Source organism: Solanum lycopersicum, chromosome 3 (assembly GCF_036512215.1).
Source record: "Solanum lycopersicum chromosome 3, SLM_r2.1".
In the NCBI taxonomy this organism is placed as follows: domain Eukaryota; kingdom Viridiplantae; phylum Streptophyta; class Magnoliopsida; order Solanales; family Solanaceae; genus Solanum; species Solanum lycopersicum.
In genome coordinates, this window is record NC_090802.1 from 57,557,091 (window position 1) to 57,571,679 (window position 14,589).

At 35.3% G+C, this 14,589-nt stretch overlaps 2 protein-coding genes across 2 annotated transcripts; both read right to left on the reverse strand.

The window, feature by feature from the left end:
• Window positions 1-57: 57 nt before the first annotated feature.
• Window positions 58-8,532, reverse strand: FEY (retinol dehydrogenase 12). Its single transcript, NM_001320434.1, has 8 exons — window positions 8,183-8,532; window positions 5,971-6,091; window positions 5,679-5,796; window positions 4,041-4,177; window positions 2,934-3,035; window positions 1,885-1,977; window positions 1,110-1,182; window positions 58-691 (listed from the first exon to the last, which is right to left on the reverse strand). Exons 1-8 carry the CDS (start codon window positions 8,431-8,433, stop codon window positions 429-431), a joined length of 1,158 nt encoding a protein of 385 aa, NP_001307363.1. The 5' UTR covers window positions 8,434-8,532; the 3' UTR covers window positions 58-428.
• A 1,660-nt stretch (window positions 8,533-10,192) lies between these two features.
• On the reverse strand, window positions 10,193-14,281 carry LOC101258239 (uncharacterized). The gene is made up of 6 exons (XM_004235350.5): window positions 14,085-14,281; window positions 13,962-13,988; window positions 13,822-13,884; window positions 10,764-10,842; window positions 10,630-10,675; window positions 10,193-10,435 (listed from the first exon to the last, which is right to left on the reverse strand). Exons 1-6 carry the CDS (start codon window positions 14,124-14,126, stop codon window positions 10,426-10,428), a joined length of 267 nt encoding a protein of 88 aa, XP_004235398.1. The 5' UTR covers window positions 14,127-14,281; the 3' UTR covers window positions 10,193-10,425.
• Window positions 14,282-14,589: the final 308 nt, after the last annotated feature.

The window sequence follows — 14,589 nt, forward strand, 5'->3', positions numbered from 1 at the left end:
CAACAATCATCCTTAATAAAATACAACACAAAAAAGAAAGGTCCAAACTTACCCTTATGATTTGCAAATTGTCTAAAGTAGCTCAGATACATGTAGCTTTGACGTGCTGGAACATATGTGGCAAAAGAGTTTGTTAATTTTTGTATGTTGCATACAAGAACTAACACAAAAAACTATATAGAAGGTTTGGACATGGGGAAACGGATTCCACTTAAAACACGTAGGCAGACCTTCATCAGGCTTCATGCTAAGGACATAAGAACTCCATGCCTCTTGATATGTCATCAGTTGCATGTCTAGAAGCTGAATTAGAAGCAAAAAGCCAAAAACTTCTTTTCACGTAATACAGGTTTCTACTTTGTTCCTTTTCTGAAATAGATCAAGAGAAGAGAATTGGAGGCATGACAACTTTATCGAGTGCTGAAGAGTTACTCCTGGGAGTTCCCATACCGGCATTTAATTTCTTCCCCTTCTATAAGCCTCTCTACTGCATCTGAAGGAAGGCCAACCAATTCCAGAGTCTTCTCCCAGACTTTGTAAGAAGTTTCAATATTATGGGCTTCTTCAGAAGCATTTGTGGGACGACAATCATGGGAAATGTATGCACACACTGGCCAGTCATCTGCTTTCAGCATTTCACAGTACTCGGAAATTTGAGGATCTGTAGCTGCAAACAAGGTACTTCGAGAGCCTGCAGCAACCAACTATTTGAGTAATATGCATGGAGATGATTAGATAAATAATTAGACTGCACATGCCGAATAACCAAGCAACTAAGTAAAACAAGAGGCCACTAGAAGTCTAGAAAACTTTCCCCAGGACCAGCATGCACCAAAAAAGAATGCACGCATAGCTCAGTTTTTATCTCTTCTCCCATTTGGTCTTTCTGATGAGATGCACTCCTGCCTTCTCCCTTTTTATACAACTTGTTTGTTTAACTAAAATTAACTTGCATGGTCCTTCAGGTTTCTTTTATATCACTAATATTCCTTTTGGTCAAATTATTCTTAGTTGAGTTGTGTAGTTTTCTTACCTTATCTAAAAGTATATCAGCTCACAATTGCAGAAAATTATAAAATGATATTCTTACTTTCTGGAATATAACATACCTTCTTCAGCATTGAATATAAAATAGGGTATTAGACGATAGCCAACTTGCAAAAACTGGGGAAGATCCCTCGCCTGCAATTTTATATGCAAACTTGTTAAAAAGTATCATATAAAGGAATGAAAAGAACAGAAACTGAAAAGAAGAAAGTCATATCCAAGAAATTTAGAACTCTAGCTCTAGTAGGGTTTTTTCAAAAAAATTCTTAGGGGCAAAGGTATCCAAAGGAAGTATGAAGGTGAAGTGGTTAGGCAAGATATGGTAAATCTTCAACACACTGAAAACATGACCCTTGCTTGATAGAGGAAGCGGTATAATAAAGATGGAGGCACAAGGGCACCACATGAAGCAACGAAATCATCTTAATTGGCCTATTTTGGCATTTAAGTTGAGCATGCTAAGGCTGATCAGTGAAAGGCCAAGTCTAGTTGGTATCAGAACCTCTTCTAGAGAATCTTTCAAAATGAAACCATGTGAGGCTCTTCAAGACAAACAGATATATGAGCATTAAATAATGGAAGCTAGAAGCTTTTCATATGGAATGGTTTACATGTGTATCCAACCCCACCGTATGCAAGTATCGGGGTTGACTACGACTACCTTTTTAATAACCTCTAGTGTATATCAAAGGATTTACACAATTAATTTGAAAAAAGGATCTGTACCAAGTACTGCACCCATATCACTCACGTTTGACATGGGTACATCCAGACAAGGTATCAATAACATTAAAGATGGTAACTAGAGAACAAATAGCAAAGTTATCAAGAACTTACAACATTGGTTAGAACAATTCCAGGAGTATTACATACTACACTTATGCCAGATTCAGCAGGTAGTCTCTTATGAAGGATGCTACTGAACATAATCTGCACTTCCAAACCACAGTGGATTAGTCACTGTACAGCAAAATCAACAAAGCCGGATTTATTTAGAACTACAATGGAAACACATACTAAGAAGAAGGAATAAGAGCTTAGCATCTTAAGTTCAATTTTAACTATCATAAATCATAGATGATTTTATGCTTGAAATGATTACAAATAAGAAGCTATATACAATGCGTTCTATACTTGATCTTTTGCTTTAATGTACCCTGCCTGGTTGTTTACTGCTGATGCAAAGGCTTCCCAATTTATTACTACATTGATGATTAGAAGTGCACAAAAAACTTAACAAAAAAAGAGTACTTCCTAGATGAACTTGCACATTTGTATTAGCGCAACTTTTGACAAGCAGATGAACATCTCCCTACAGAAATCAATTTTTGGATCAACCTGTAGAATTAAGAGATTACAGTAATAGCTCTTAATGGACATGCAACAAAGTAACGAAGATGTGCCTTTGGATGTTTGGATCCCAAATTACCAAAAAATAATGTCTTCTAGATGATCTTGACCAGACTCAAGAGCGAACCCACTTTTAAGCACTTTATGCCTAATGGATGTAATAACAGTTGGAGTGATGATGGACAATTAATCTCCACTAGTATTTCCATCAGCATAAATTGAAAGTAAATAGGAAAGCTTCTGAAGGATAACAGAAACTATTGGCTTTAGCGAAGCGGAAACAAAAGAATTGTTCAATAGGGAAGGGGCATATCATATGGAAAAACTCAGGTACCTAAGTTTTATCTACTAGGCAGAATACAACCTTCCTAAATCGTGAATATATATATATATATATACACACACACACACAATTAGGCAGCCACTTGTGTTAAGGTGTGCTGTGGAGTCAAACAGGTTGTAGCATCTCAATTAATGCTAACACGACAAGCAAAAGACCATTAGCAAGTAATAGCTGATAACCTTTTAGAAAATACCTGAGCAAGCTTGCTGCCTCCATATCCCACTACACTGGTGTACTTTCTCTTTCCGGATACAACATTCATATCTTCTGGATCGACAAACCCGACATAGTGCATCTACACAGATGAAATAAACTATATTCCTGTCAGTAGCCGTAACATAAGCCATAAACTGAAGTGGAGGCAATCACTTAAATTACAAGATAAATTAATTTCAAAGCAACTACATCCACCCCTCCTCAAACTTTGAGACTTGGCTTCGTTGGAGAATAGCCTCAATAACTACTGATCCGTTCTTTTAATTCACTTTCAACCCCAAATTTGGCATAATTATATAGGATTCATTAGCTACTGCATTTGCTTCATCTTTTTTCATATCCAATGTAATGATTTAGGTCATAAAACCAATAAGCAAGTAACCTAGACCATAAAATGAACCAACATGTTCAAGTGAAAGCAAGACTAAGACAAAGCCAGACCAAAGAGTTACCAACAATCAATATTTTAAATTCGAACTAATAAAATAAAGAAAGGCAAGTTCCGACAGGCATACTAAGCAAAGAGAATCAAGAATGTAAATATGGTTACATCATCTTTCAGGCATAGCATTATAGTCAAATTGAATGAGTAAATTCGACAGTTCTTAAAACTTGAAGTCAAAATTACTCTTTATCCACCACCTCGTTCCATTATGCGGCAAAGTCCAGCAAGTCCTAATAGTATGTATCTTTAATTTCCTTATATATTATTAACACATAATATTCAAGAGCAATGATCTAGGACAGACAACTTCAATATCCCAAGCGGTAAAATATCTTTTCTGCTCAGACCATTCATGAGGAAGGCAAAGGCTGAAAGAATGAAGTCTATGCTAAACCACCTCCATGTTGCTGTATATCATTGCTTTGGAAAAGCCTGTTGTTTAAGCTATTTCAAATTAATGCATACTAGATAAAATGTTTTCACCAATGTTGAAACTTCAGTTTGCAACTCATTTTAAAGTATCCATATCATGGAAAAACAAGATCATTCAAAGCAGTAACTGAGTGCCGAAAGTGAGGAGACAAACAATTGAGTGTATAACATATCCATCTATAGCGGGGGCATATTGCTAACACTTACTGTAGAATTCACATTAACTATTCGGCTTGGGGAACCTCTAATAAGTGATGGTAAAAGCAATATGGAAAGCATAGCCGGAGCTAGATGATTCACTTGCATGTGTTCCTCATACCCATCTTTTGAAAACTTCTGTGGTTCTGTAGAAAACAACACAATTCATTAGCCTAAGTTAGAACGGCAGAAGCAAAGTCTCACAAGTCTCCAAATATCAATCATTCAGTTTCCAGCTAAAGGAGAAAACAGGTAAAACGCTGCACCAATATTTCTATTGCAGACACAATGTATTGTCCCTGTTAAAACCGCTTAATGCACCCCCACTAGCCACGCATTAGTGCATTAGCAAAGGAAAACTCTAATGCAAGCCAAAGCCAAAGCGTGAAGTCAGGCTAAGGCAATTGGATCAATACAGGTGACCAGCATACAATTTTCTGGTTACCTATTATCATGATTGGGAGTTCTGGTACACACATGAATGTGAACATGATAAATGTAGTTCTTAAAAGAAAAAATTTCTAGGAACATATAGTTTCCAATCCGAAGGTGCATATTGAAATATTCAATCATAAACCTAAAGTTGCTACAAATCTACAATAACCAATTCCAATAATACACAACACTAAGCTGTGTTTTGACCAAGACATGTAGACAAACCGTTGCAACTCATCCTAGGATAGTAGAACATTTTACATTAATTTACACTATAAATCATGCTTGAGATGAACTCACAAGACATAAGCATGACGAGGTGATCATCCAGTAATAGACCCAAATGCTGCTCTACAAGCTCTTCTACTTCAGAATCAGACATGAGACATCCTTCATTTTACCCATATCAAGCAAGTAACTAATTGAATAGAATTTAACCTTCTGAATCTTTCTATAACATTCCATCCAAAGACAAGAGAGCCGAAAAGAGATACGTTGCTGATGTTCTTTCTTTTGATCAAGGTATAAATTTTATAAACAAAGGGCATTAAACACCTCCTAATAGAAGAAGTATACCAAAAAGTAGAAATCTTATAAACTTCGCTGAAGTTCTTATTTGACATTAATCATAAATCATCTTTTCATATTTACCAGGTAGCCCTAGTGAACTTCACAACTTACGACCAGTCTGAAGCTGGAAATGGACCATTTAAGATTCAATATTATCTCAAGTCTCAACTATTGAAAAAATCTTAAGACTAACCATGTAGAAAAAGAAAATCACTGATGTGTTTGGTGTTGCATGAATCTGACATATACACTAACTCTTTTATTAATGATTTGACATATACACAAACTTGACAAATATAAAGATTTGAGGCCTTGATTTTCAGAGGCTTAGTTACATGGAAACAGTTATTTGTATAAAGCTCCACATATAACTAACTTCAAAGCTAAGGAAACAAACAGAAGACTTGACCACATGATGAAAATGCTGAAACATGAAAACACGCTATGACACTTGACAGATTAGAATTGGATATCAAGTTAGAAAGGGCAAGCTTTTATTTTTTATCTTTTAAGTAAGAAAGGCTTCATGATGGAGCTGAAACCTAATAGTTGTCTCAATGTGTCACAGCTCAAGTATCACACAAGAAGAGTGCACATTTTGGTTGCTGCCAGTTAATAAGAAGAAACTAATACTGCAGTAACCTCCAATTGAAAATATGCCGGCATTATTGATGAGAACATGTACTGGTGCCATGCGGGCATTCCATGCTTCTGCGAATCGTGCAACAGAATCCAAAGAGAGAAGATCAAGCTCCATGACCTTGCAACAAATGTAGATTATATTCAATTAGGACAATATTTTCCTGACATTGAACAAGAATCATTAATACCAACTTAAAAATTCTTGAGACTTAAACATTTGTAATAAAATAGCATACAGCTGTACTACTTCCTAGACATACTTGATACTACTTTGAGATGAAAGATAATATACCTCAATGTTGAGTGGAAGGCCCTTGCCAGACCATTCTTCCTGCCATTTCCGTATTAACTCCTGTGCGCGATTGGTGCTTCTGACAGCCATAACAACATGTGCCCCTGCTTCTGCCAACTGCCTGTCTAATGCAAAAGCAGAATTTTTGTACATTAGAGAAAATGGACTAGAAAACTTCTTCCAAATCGTTGTATCTGAAAGATGAGTAAGAAGAGAATTACCGATTCAACAGAATAATGAAGATAACAATATAAAGAAAGGGTGTGAAAATCATATGGTGTAACATTCTTTATCGCAGAAGAAAAACGCATCAGACCCTGATTAATGGATATCCTTAGGATAATCATGTTAGGGAACACATACTGTAGGATCAGGGATGTAGATTGGATGGGAAATTACTCGCAGTCAGATATGAAACAAAGATCTACTCCTTTTTCGCTTTGAGTTATCAAATATGAAAAAAAGACTACTCGCAAAATAAATAGAAAATTGAATGTGTCTTAGTAAAGCTAGACCACTAATTAGATGGATCAACTTTCAGTACTTTTGAGCTCAACGGCTATCAGCCACCAAATAAGGATTAGAGAAAGCAAAAAAGGAAACACCGATAAGGGAAGAAGATAAATTCTGATTCAATTTCTTTGTTTCAGGAGCACAAAAGTTATTCATATTTCCTCCTTTTACCTTAAATAGGTATTAGTATATGCTTGGATTCCGTTCTTTCATTAGCAGTTGGCAAGTTCAAAGTTATTCTATTTATTTGTTAGTTATAGATAATTGGCTAAAAGCATTTCACAGCTTTCTCACAGCAATAGTAATAAAAGGTTAAACTGTTTACATGTTCCAGATTGTTTTCCAACGGGAATTAAGGCAAGAATAATTGTTTCATCAGGCACATAAATAGAGCAAGTTATTTCATCCAAAAGTTTAAATGTGATATCCCAAAAGGACATCTTTCTCAATAAGGAAATATCCAAACTTGACAGAAAATAGCATGTTACTAACGAAACATTAAATAACAAATTGTTATCTCTTTCATAGAGCAATCTCATAAGCCATCTTGCACTCTTGAGTGGCCCTGAAGTCGGGATTCTGTTTCACATTTTTCATCCTCTTGAACTACTAAAGGCACCAGAACACTTCCCACGTGATTTGATATGTAGCTGATATCGAGTGTGTGGTGCCATTTACCATGAGATACCAAACTTCAAATAAGAAGGCATTACAGGAGATACTAATACTAGACAACTGTGAAGACATTGTTTCCCAAGCTCTACACCATTTAATGGTGTACTTTTCTGTGAGTTACAGTCGACGTTAAAATTGAATCAAATTCACTATCATATCTCTTAGAGAAACCAAATTAGAGGAGGACAAAGATTGCTAGCATTATTGGGAATTAGAAGGAACACTAAACGCTCGGGATGATACATATGACGAGAATATTCTTGGCATTCCAAGCAAACAACTACCTTTTCTCCATTCCTGTGACCAGATGGTGGAGTGCCTAAAGTAACCTACTAACTCCGAATTGACCTCAATGCCAAGATTTTAAAGATACCAAATTACCCTCCCTTTTCAAATCTGTTCCCCTTCTGTGGTAATCCAAAATGGCTAATTGAAGCCCACCAGGAAAGGTATTATACTACAGAGTTTCTTAAACTGGAAAGCAAACCTAAAACAAAATAGATAACCAGTTCTATCTCCTGTACATGCACAACTGCAGATGATTGAAAGTCCAGTTTAGAAAGTTTCATCTAGGACAGCCATTGCAAACAAGTATTACGAATTAGTAATGTATCCCAGTATAAAGTTCTGTCTGCAAGGAGAACAACTGCAAGTTTCATACTGAAGTGCACAGTGCAGCTTCAAATAGCCAGTAACTTCCTGAGCAACATATCCTATTAAATTGAGACTTCAATGAGAAAAAGGAACAAACAGCACAAAATTCATTTCTCCATCTTCTTTTGTTGACGAATCACAAAACAAAGAATAAAAATAGGAAACAAAAATGTAGATGAGACTTCAAAACAAAGCATTATCACACTTTAAATTAGTTTAAGCTCTTACAACGCGGACTCTATAAGCTATTTCTCCACTAGTTCACTATAATCAATAAGCAAATCCGTCTTCCTTCGTAAATTACTCGAATTAGCAGCAGAATCTCAAATTTTCTTCAAGCAAAGAGCAATAATCATAAAGTAAAGCATACCGAGCGATTTCCCGGCCGATACCGCTGGTAGAACCAGTAACGATGCAAGTAACGTCGTTAATTGGAGGAAGAGGCATAGGATTCTGCAAATGACTAGCTAATATCCTTTGAAAAAGCATCTCGTAAACCAAATAGAACCATCCTCGTAACCATTCCATCCATCCTAATGTTTTTTTCTTCGCCGTCTTCAAAGGCTGTTTAGCTTCACTAGAAGATGTATTCTTCTTCTTCTCCGCCTCCTCGTTCGCCATCTCCTTTCTCGTTGATTCTTAGCTAAACAGATTCTCTCCCTCGCACCTCACTCACTTTGCTCCGCAACTGTCGTGAGTTATGTTTGCCTTTCCTTTTTCTATTCTTTATTTATTTGGAGTATTTATTATATACGGAGTTTTTTGTCATTTTCTTTCACTCTCACGGGACCGTATAGATCCGTTCCAACCATTCTTTATTTTTGTGGCGTCACCATATGTGTGAATTGTCATGAGATTTGAAATTGTTTAGCACACCACCTCTTTATTTTAAAAGAAATCCTCTTTTCTCATAAAACAAATCTTTTGAGCCTTATGTTTATAAAACAACACTCTTTTATTAGGTTGCTCTTGCTTTACTTGGATTGGTTATAAATGACTAAGATTATCCCTATTTATATTTATTTAAGAATGCTTTTAAACATTACAAGATCTAGACTCTTTTATCATTTATTACAAATATCTCTTTAGAATATTCACAACTCTGGACTATCTAGATTTTTCCTAACTACGAATGTCTATTTTTCTATAATATTTAGATTTTTCTTAAATACAACAAATAATAAAGATATCTCTAGAAAATTCTACTAAATATCTATGATATCTTTTTATACTTTCAACAAAATCAACTTTAATATTTGACGATGATAACAATAAAAGTCACACTAACCCACATAGATGAATCGATTAGGCTGCTGTATCATATGACAACGAAATTATGGACAGAGGTATGGAGAAATTGGACATAAAGTCAAAATCATCGTTGGCCAAGGACTTAGGAGCTTTGTAGTTTATACTCCCATCTCCACGTTTTGGGTATGTCTCCATCTCACTAGAGTATGATTTCGGCTACTTGTGCGCTTTATTTCGGTATTAAATTCTAACACGTTCGACAGTTAATGAGGAGTTTAGTTTTTCAAAAATAAAATTAATAAAATAAATAATTGCTTCCTACTTAAAATAATGTACAAATTCTCTAATTATTAATATCTGTATAATTTTAACCAGTTTCTAAATAACACCTAAAATTGTATTAAATTCAGCAAAAAAAATTGGCAGGAAGGGGATTAAGGGCTGAGATGGTGCGGGGCAGATTGAACTTACCCTGCAAAATTATTAATCCACCCAACAAAATGACTATCATTTTCAATACATCCTGCATAATCTTTTAATATTTTCTTTTTTCTAGTTAAATTTAATACTAAAAATAAAATTTATTTTCCATTAAATTGTGTTAATTTAACAAATAATGAAATAAATTTACTTTTTAAAGGTCAATCGAAAATCACCTAAAAAGTTGAATAATTTTTTATTGACCAATTTTGATTTACTATGTTGAATATTTTAATAGTTTTTAAAGAAATTACCTCAGCAAAAAGTAATCTATTACTCTTATATAACATGTAAAAAATTAAATTTGAAACCATACCCACAACTTACACCACCCTGCATTAGTTTTTTAGAAAAACACACTACAACAAGCTCTGCATCCCTCCCACCCCGCACAATTGGGGGGGAGGGGGACTCTATTCACCCGACTACCACTGCCAGGGTCTTCCCCAGATCTGCCAAAAGTAATTAATTGTCACATGCAAGAAATGACATAAACATCAGTTGCACAATTAGTAGTTAAGAGATGAGAGTGGGGGGCGCTAACAGTCACGGTAGGTAGCTGACAAGCATGGTTCTAATAGTTATACTTCACCAACAAAAACTAAAAAAAATATACACTTCTTTTGGCGCAAATAATCAAGCCATCAACTGACAAGGAACGGAGAGGAGCTCGGATCTTAGTGTCATGAATAGACGTTCATACAACAATCAAAGCATTTGGTTCAATGAAACCATGTCAAATATTTTACCTACATCAACATACACAGTAAATGAAAGTCAGGGCCATGCAATTCTGTCATTCATGAGGCCACATGGTTTCAATTTGCGTCTGGTGAACACGTAGAAGATGCCACCAACTTTCGTACTCCAACAGACAAGAAATTATTTCCCCCTACATGGAAAAAAAAAACATGAGACAAGTAAAACAGCTGTGACATCTCCTCCTTATCACCCCAGGTGGAGGTGAGGAAGAGTTGGAAAGAAAAAAAATAATAACAAGATTAAAACAGATAGATATAATCGTTATATTTGTTTATTAACTGCGATTGTTAAGTGCATCAGAAAAATAGAATGACAATGACATACGTGTTCATCATCAGAGTAATATTATCGCCTTTCAGAAGAATCCGCCCTGCATAAAACCACAGAGAGGATGAAAGTTAGTTCCTCTGGTAAATATGGAAGAGGGTAAGGATAGAGTCGAGGCAATGGTCACCAACCCAACTGCTTGCTGGTTTTCTTCTTCACATTAACTTCCTCAGCATCATCCAGAACTAAATTCATGTACTCATCAAAACCCTAAACAACACAAACAGAATACCTATTAGTCAACAAATACTAGACAAATCACTGTTAAATTGTGTAGAGCAGTAGCATAGAAGGATATAGATACAGGATGCAAATGAGTTAGGTACCTAGCTTTGCTGACTTTTCTAGCCAAAAGGTTACCATGCAGGTGATGCAAGAAGCAAAACGAACATTCAATTCTTTTAATTTATCCCAAAGGAAAAAAGATGTAAACGCAGTAATTCAAGTGCATCCATTTGAACTCATTTATGAGTGTCAATTATTTGCAAACAACATTCGCCAAAAACTACTTCACACAATGACCAGGAACATAAAAAAAAACTGCTTCTTAAGAATTGAGCAATAGAGATACATGACACCAAAATATGCTTACTAGTTAATTCAAAAAACTTTTTCATGCATATAATGGGCAACAACTAATGATCCAGCTAATTCCCGGAGTCTAAACATACCTAATCCCTGGTTGAGAAGCAAGAAACAATTTATAAACCAGATCATTCTCTCGCATCAGAACCAGATTAAGAAATGCCAATAATAGATTTTTTCTTCTTAAGTTAAAGAGAAACCCCAACTATGGATTATTCAAAAAGAACAAATATCTAGGTCTATAAGAGTTCATACTGAAAACATTTCAGGTTGGTATATTTTCACATTCACATCCAAGGTAAGCTTTTGCATTTCTTTTTAATAAGAGACTATAAAATCTTCCAAACAAAGACTATTATAGTATAAACCTATATATGTTAGGTATGTGCATAGGAAGATCCACACAGCCAGAATAAATGGTGACTTAAGTGATCCCTAATGATCACAGGAAACTTACAGGGGCTTGGGATTACAGAACAAAACACTGCATTAAATTTTACAATTACAAGGATTAAACATATATACATGTTTCAATTATCAGAAAAACATTTCAAAACTTAAAAAATCCAGCAAAGGAGCAATATTTACGGCATAAAAACACTTACACAGCTTGCAGAAAATACTCCTCCATTCAATAATATGTGATACTCCCTTCTTATTAGTCTTCTCTAATAAGAATGGCACCTTCCTAAATTTGGAAACAATTTAACTATTCTATTTACCCCTTAATTAAAGGCATGTTGTTATAGCATTCAAATGCCAAGGCATGTTTAAGACAAGTTCCAAAAGTCTTGGTTTCTTGAACTCTTGCATTGAGTCAAAAACAATATAAATTAAAACATGGAAATTATAAAAATGATCCAACCATCACAAATCTGCACCAACTAACAAAACGTCAAAGTGATTGGCTTCACATTCACTAGTCAAATACTGGAGGCCTTATGATACAGATCTGTTCACTATACAAGCTCTGTAGAATCAGGCAACAAATAATATTGAAGATACGTCAGCAACTATTCAGTAAAAATTTGAGTGATTAATTCTTTTAGAATGGTAAGGTTGTGTAAATGAAGCCCCAAGATTGTGCGAAAAATTACATCAAATTCAGTCCTTAACAATTACTGTAGGGAAGTGAGAAAATCTAACATCCTGTCAACTGTATAAACATATTCTAGTTTACACTTTACACCAAAAACCCAAAAGGGAAATACACCTGAACTTCAAAGTTAAAATGTCTCATAGTTGCTCTCAAAACTTGAATTATTAATTCAAACTACTCGCACTTAAGTCCATCACAAAATCAAGCTTCAACGATCAGTGCCATAAGAAACTAGAGTAATGTCGACAAAAAGAAAATGTTAGGCCTTGCTTTGCTCAAAGTTCAAACAGGAACAGCAGAACTACCCAGGCAATAAATCATTTGTAGAAAGACCCAGCGACAGATTGTGAGCCCAACATGCTCTGGTAATACATATACATAATCATGAACTTGCTACAGCACATACGAGATTTCCATGACGAACTCTTTTTTCATTCAGTATATTCAGTATGACTTTCTAGGCATACTTCATGGATAAAAGGAACTAATATGGGTTGTTAACAATATGGACTACCAAAATTTCTATTATTAATTTACTAAAAGCACGCACCAGATTTTTTATTGGCAACTGATAATTACTGCAAGATGGTTCGGGTTCAGAGTTGAATCCATCAATACAATTGAAAGCAAATTTGATGAATGTATTTGACTTGGAAAATATCTAAACTTCCATAAGTCATCCGATGTTACTAGTCTAAAGTTTAGCAGAAAATGCAAACATGGAATCAGTAAAGAAATAAGAAGTTCAAGATAGAAGAAAGTGGACTAAAATGCTTACGCCACTAGCTTATTAAAGGAAATACATGTCCTATTTATATGGTAAACCACACAAGACAAAGAGTCAACACTGGTGTTTCCCTCTTTGAATCCTAGTGACACAAAAGCCAGACCTCAAGTTGGAAATGAATGGTCCAACACCTCCTTATAAATACAAGTCATGCCAGACCTTAACTTTATGTTACAAATTTCTGGCACCTATTACACATTAAGCTAGAACCTACATAATTCCAAATACCCAAAATAAAGTATGCATTCTAATAGCTAGAACTGTTGGTACATAATTTAGACGATTACAAAGAGGATCTCAGAAGTAACAAATATCTTCAGAACCTTCTCAGAATCAGTATAATTTAGTTTTTCTGATAAGTAGCATAAATTATTGGACCTACAAATTAATGGCTATTCTCATTCTTAGTGGTTGATGGATTACTCTCACCAGGTCAAAAATTCAATGGTGGTATGGAGAAATAAGTGATCAGATGATTAGAACTAGAAGAGGCACATGATTTTTCTCTGCTATTACTCAAAAGATAACTTAGGAAACCATCTTCCTCACGTAAAGTAAACAGTGGTGATTTAGAGTGTGAGAGTGCTTGGCAATGATTGAATGAGTGGTTAATGGAAAGACCTAACAACCTTTTCTTCAATGTTCAGGCGAATTATCTGAAGAAACACATAATGCAACATTCACAATGCAATTACATGGTTGTAGTAAAGAAACTTACAATGATACGTCCTTCAATCCTCAGATCCTTCTGTTCAAAAAGCCATATTTGAATCCGAGCTTTCTGTATATAATAATTTGCACGTCAATTTTAAGAACATTGAGCTCCTAATAGAAAAAAAAAAAAGAGGAATCACTTACGCTCTGAAGAAACCTGAAAATCAGGTTCTGCAACAAACAAAAGAAAACACGTTATCAAAATGTTAGTGGCGAGTGAAAATGGGAAAGTTAACAGTGAAGATGAGGAAGAATGAACGAACTTACAATGGGCTGGGTCATAATCCTTTGAACTTTGGTACTAGCCATGGCTGAAATTCCTGTTGCTCCGATCAACTAAGCTCCTTCTTCAGTCTCCAAGGAAAGCAGCTAAACCCTAGCAAATACCCTAAGCCGTGAATCGAAATGGCGCCTAATGCCGTAGCATATGCAAATATGAATTCGGGTTTGGGCTCGCGGAAAACGTCTCGCTTTTGCATCTGGGCTTTTATTTTGTTTTCACTGGACTTCATGGGTAATGGGCCCTCCGCCTGCCTCATCTTTCCTCTATCCGAAACGTCAAACATCTATTTTTTATTTACTTTTTATAACCGAGAAATTCATCTGTGACTTACCCTTTGGATCAATCACAAACTTCTAAACTCGATGCATAATGAGACCCCTCTTTACTTAAATATGACTTTGCATGGTGTGTGACTTGAACCTTGAAACGTCAAACATCGTCAAATCTCTCTATAATATCCACTTGTATTTCACTATAGCACCCAAGTTC

Bases quoted from the DNA above. Each gene is read 5' to 3' on its own strand.
- FEY (NM_001320434.1), bottom strand. From the start codon at position 8,433: ATGGCGAACGAGGAGGCGGAGAAGAAGAAGAATACATCTTCTAGTGAA. The intron at 5,797-5,970 runs GTATATTATCTT...ATTTGTTGCAAG, and splicing joins GCCTTCCACTCAACATTGAG to GTCATGGAGCTTGATCTTCT. The intron at 4,178-5,678 runs GTTACTGCAGTA...TGTTTTCTACAG, and splicing joins CGGCATATTTTCAATTGGAG to AACCACAGAAGTTTTCAAAA.
- LOC101258239 (XM_004235350.5), bottom strand. From the start codon at position 14,126: ATGGCTAGTACCAAAGTTCAAAGGATTATGACCCAGCCCATT. The intron at 13,989-14,084 runs GTAAGTTCGTTC...TGTTTGTTGCAG, and splicing joins GGATTATGACCCAGCCCATT to AACCTGATTTTCAGGTTTCT. The intron at 13,885-13,961 runs GTAAGTGATTCC...TATTATATACAG, and splicing joins TTTTCAGGTTTCTTCAGAGC to AAAGCTCGGATTCAAATATG.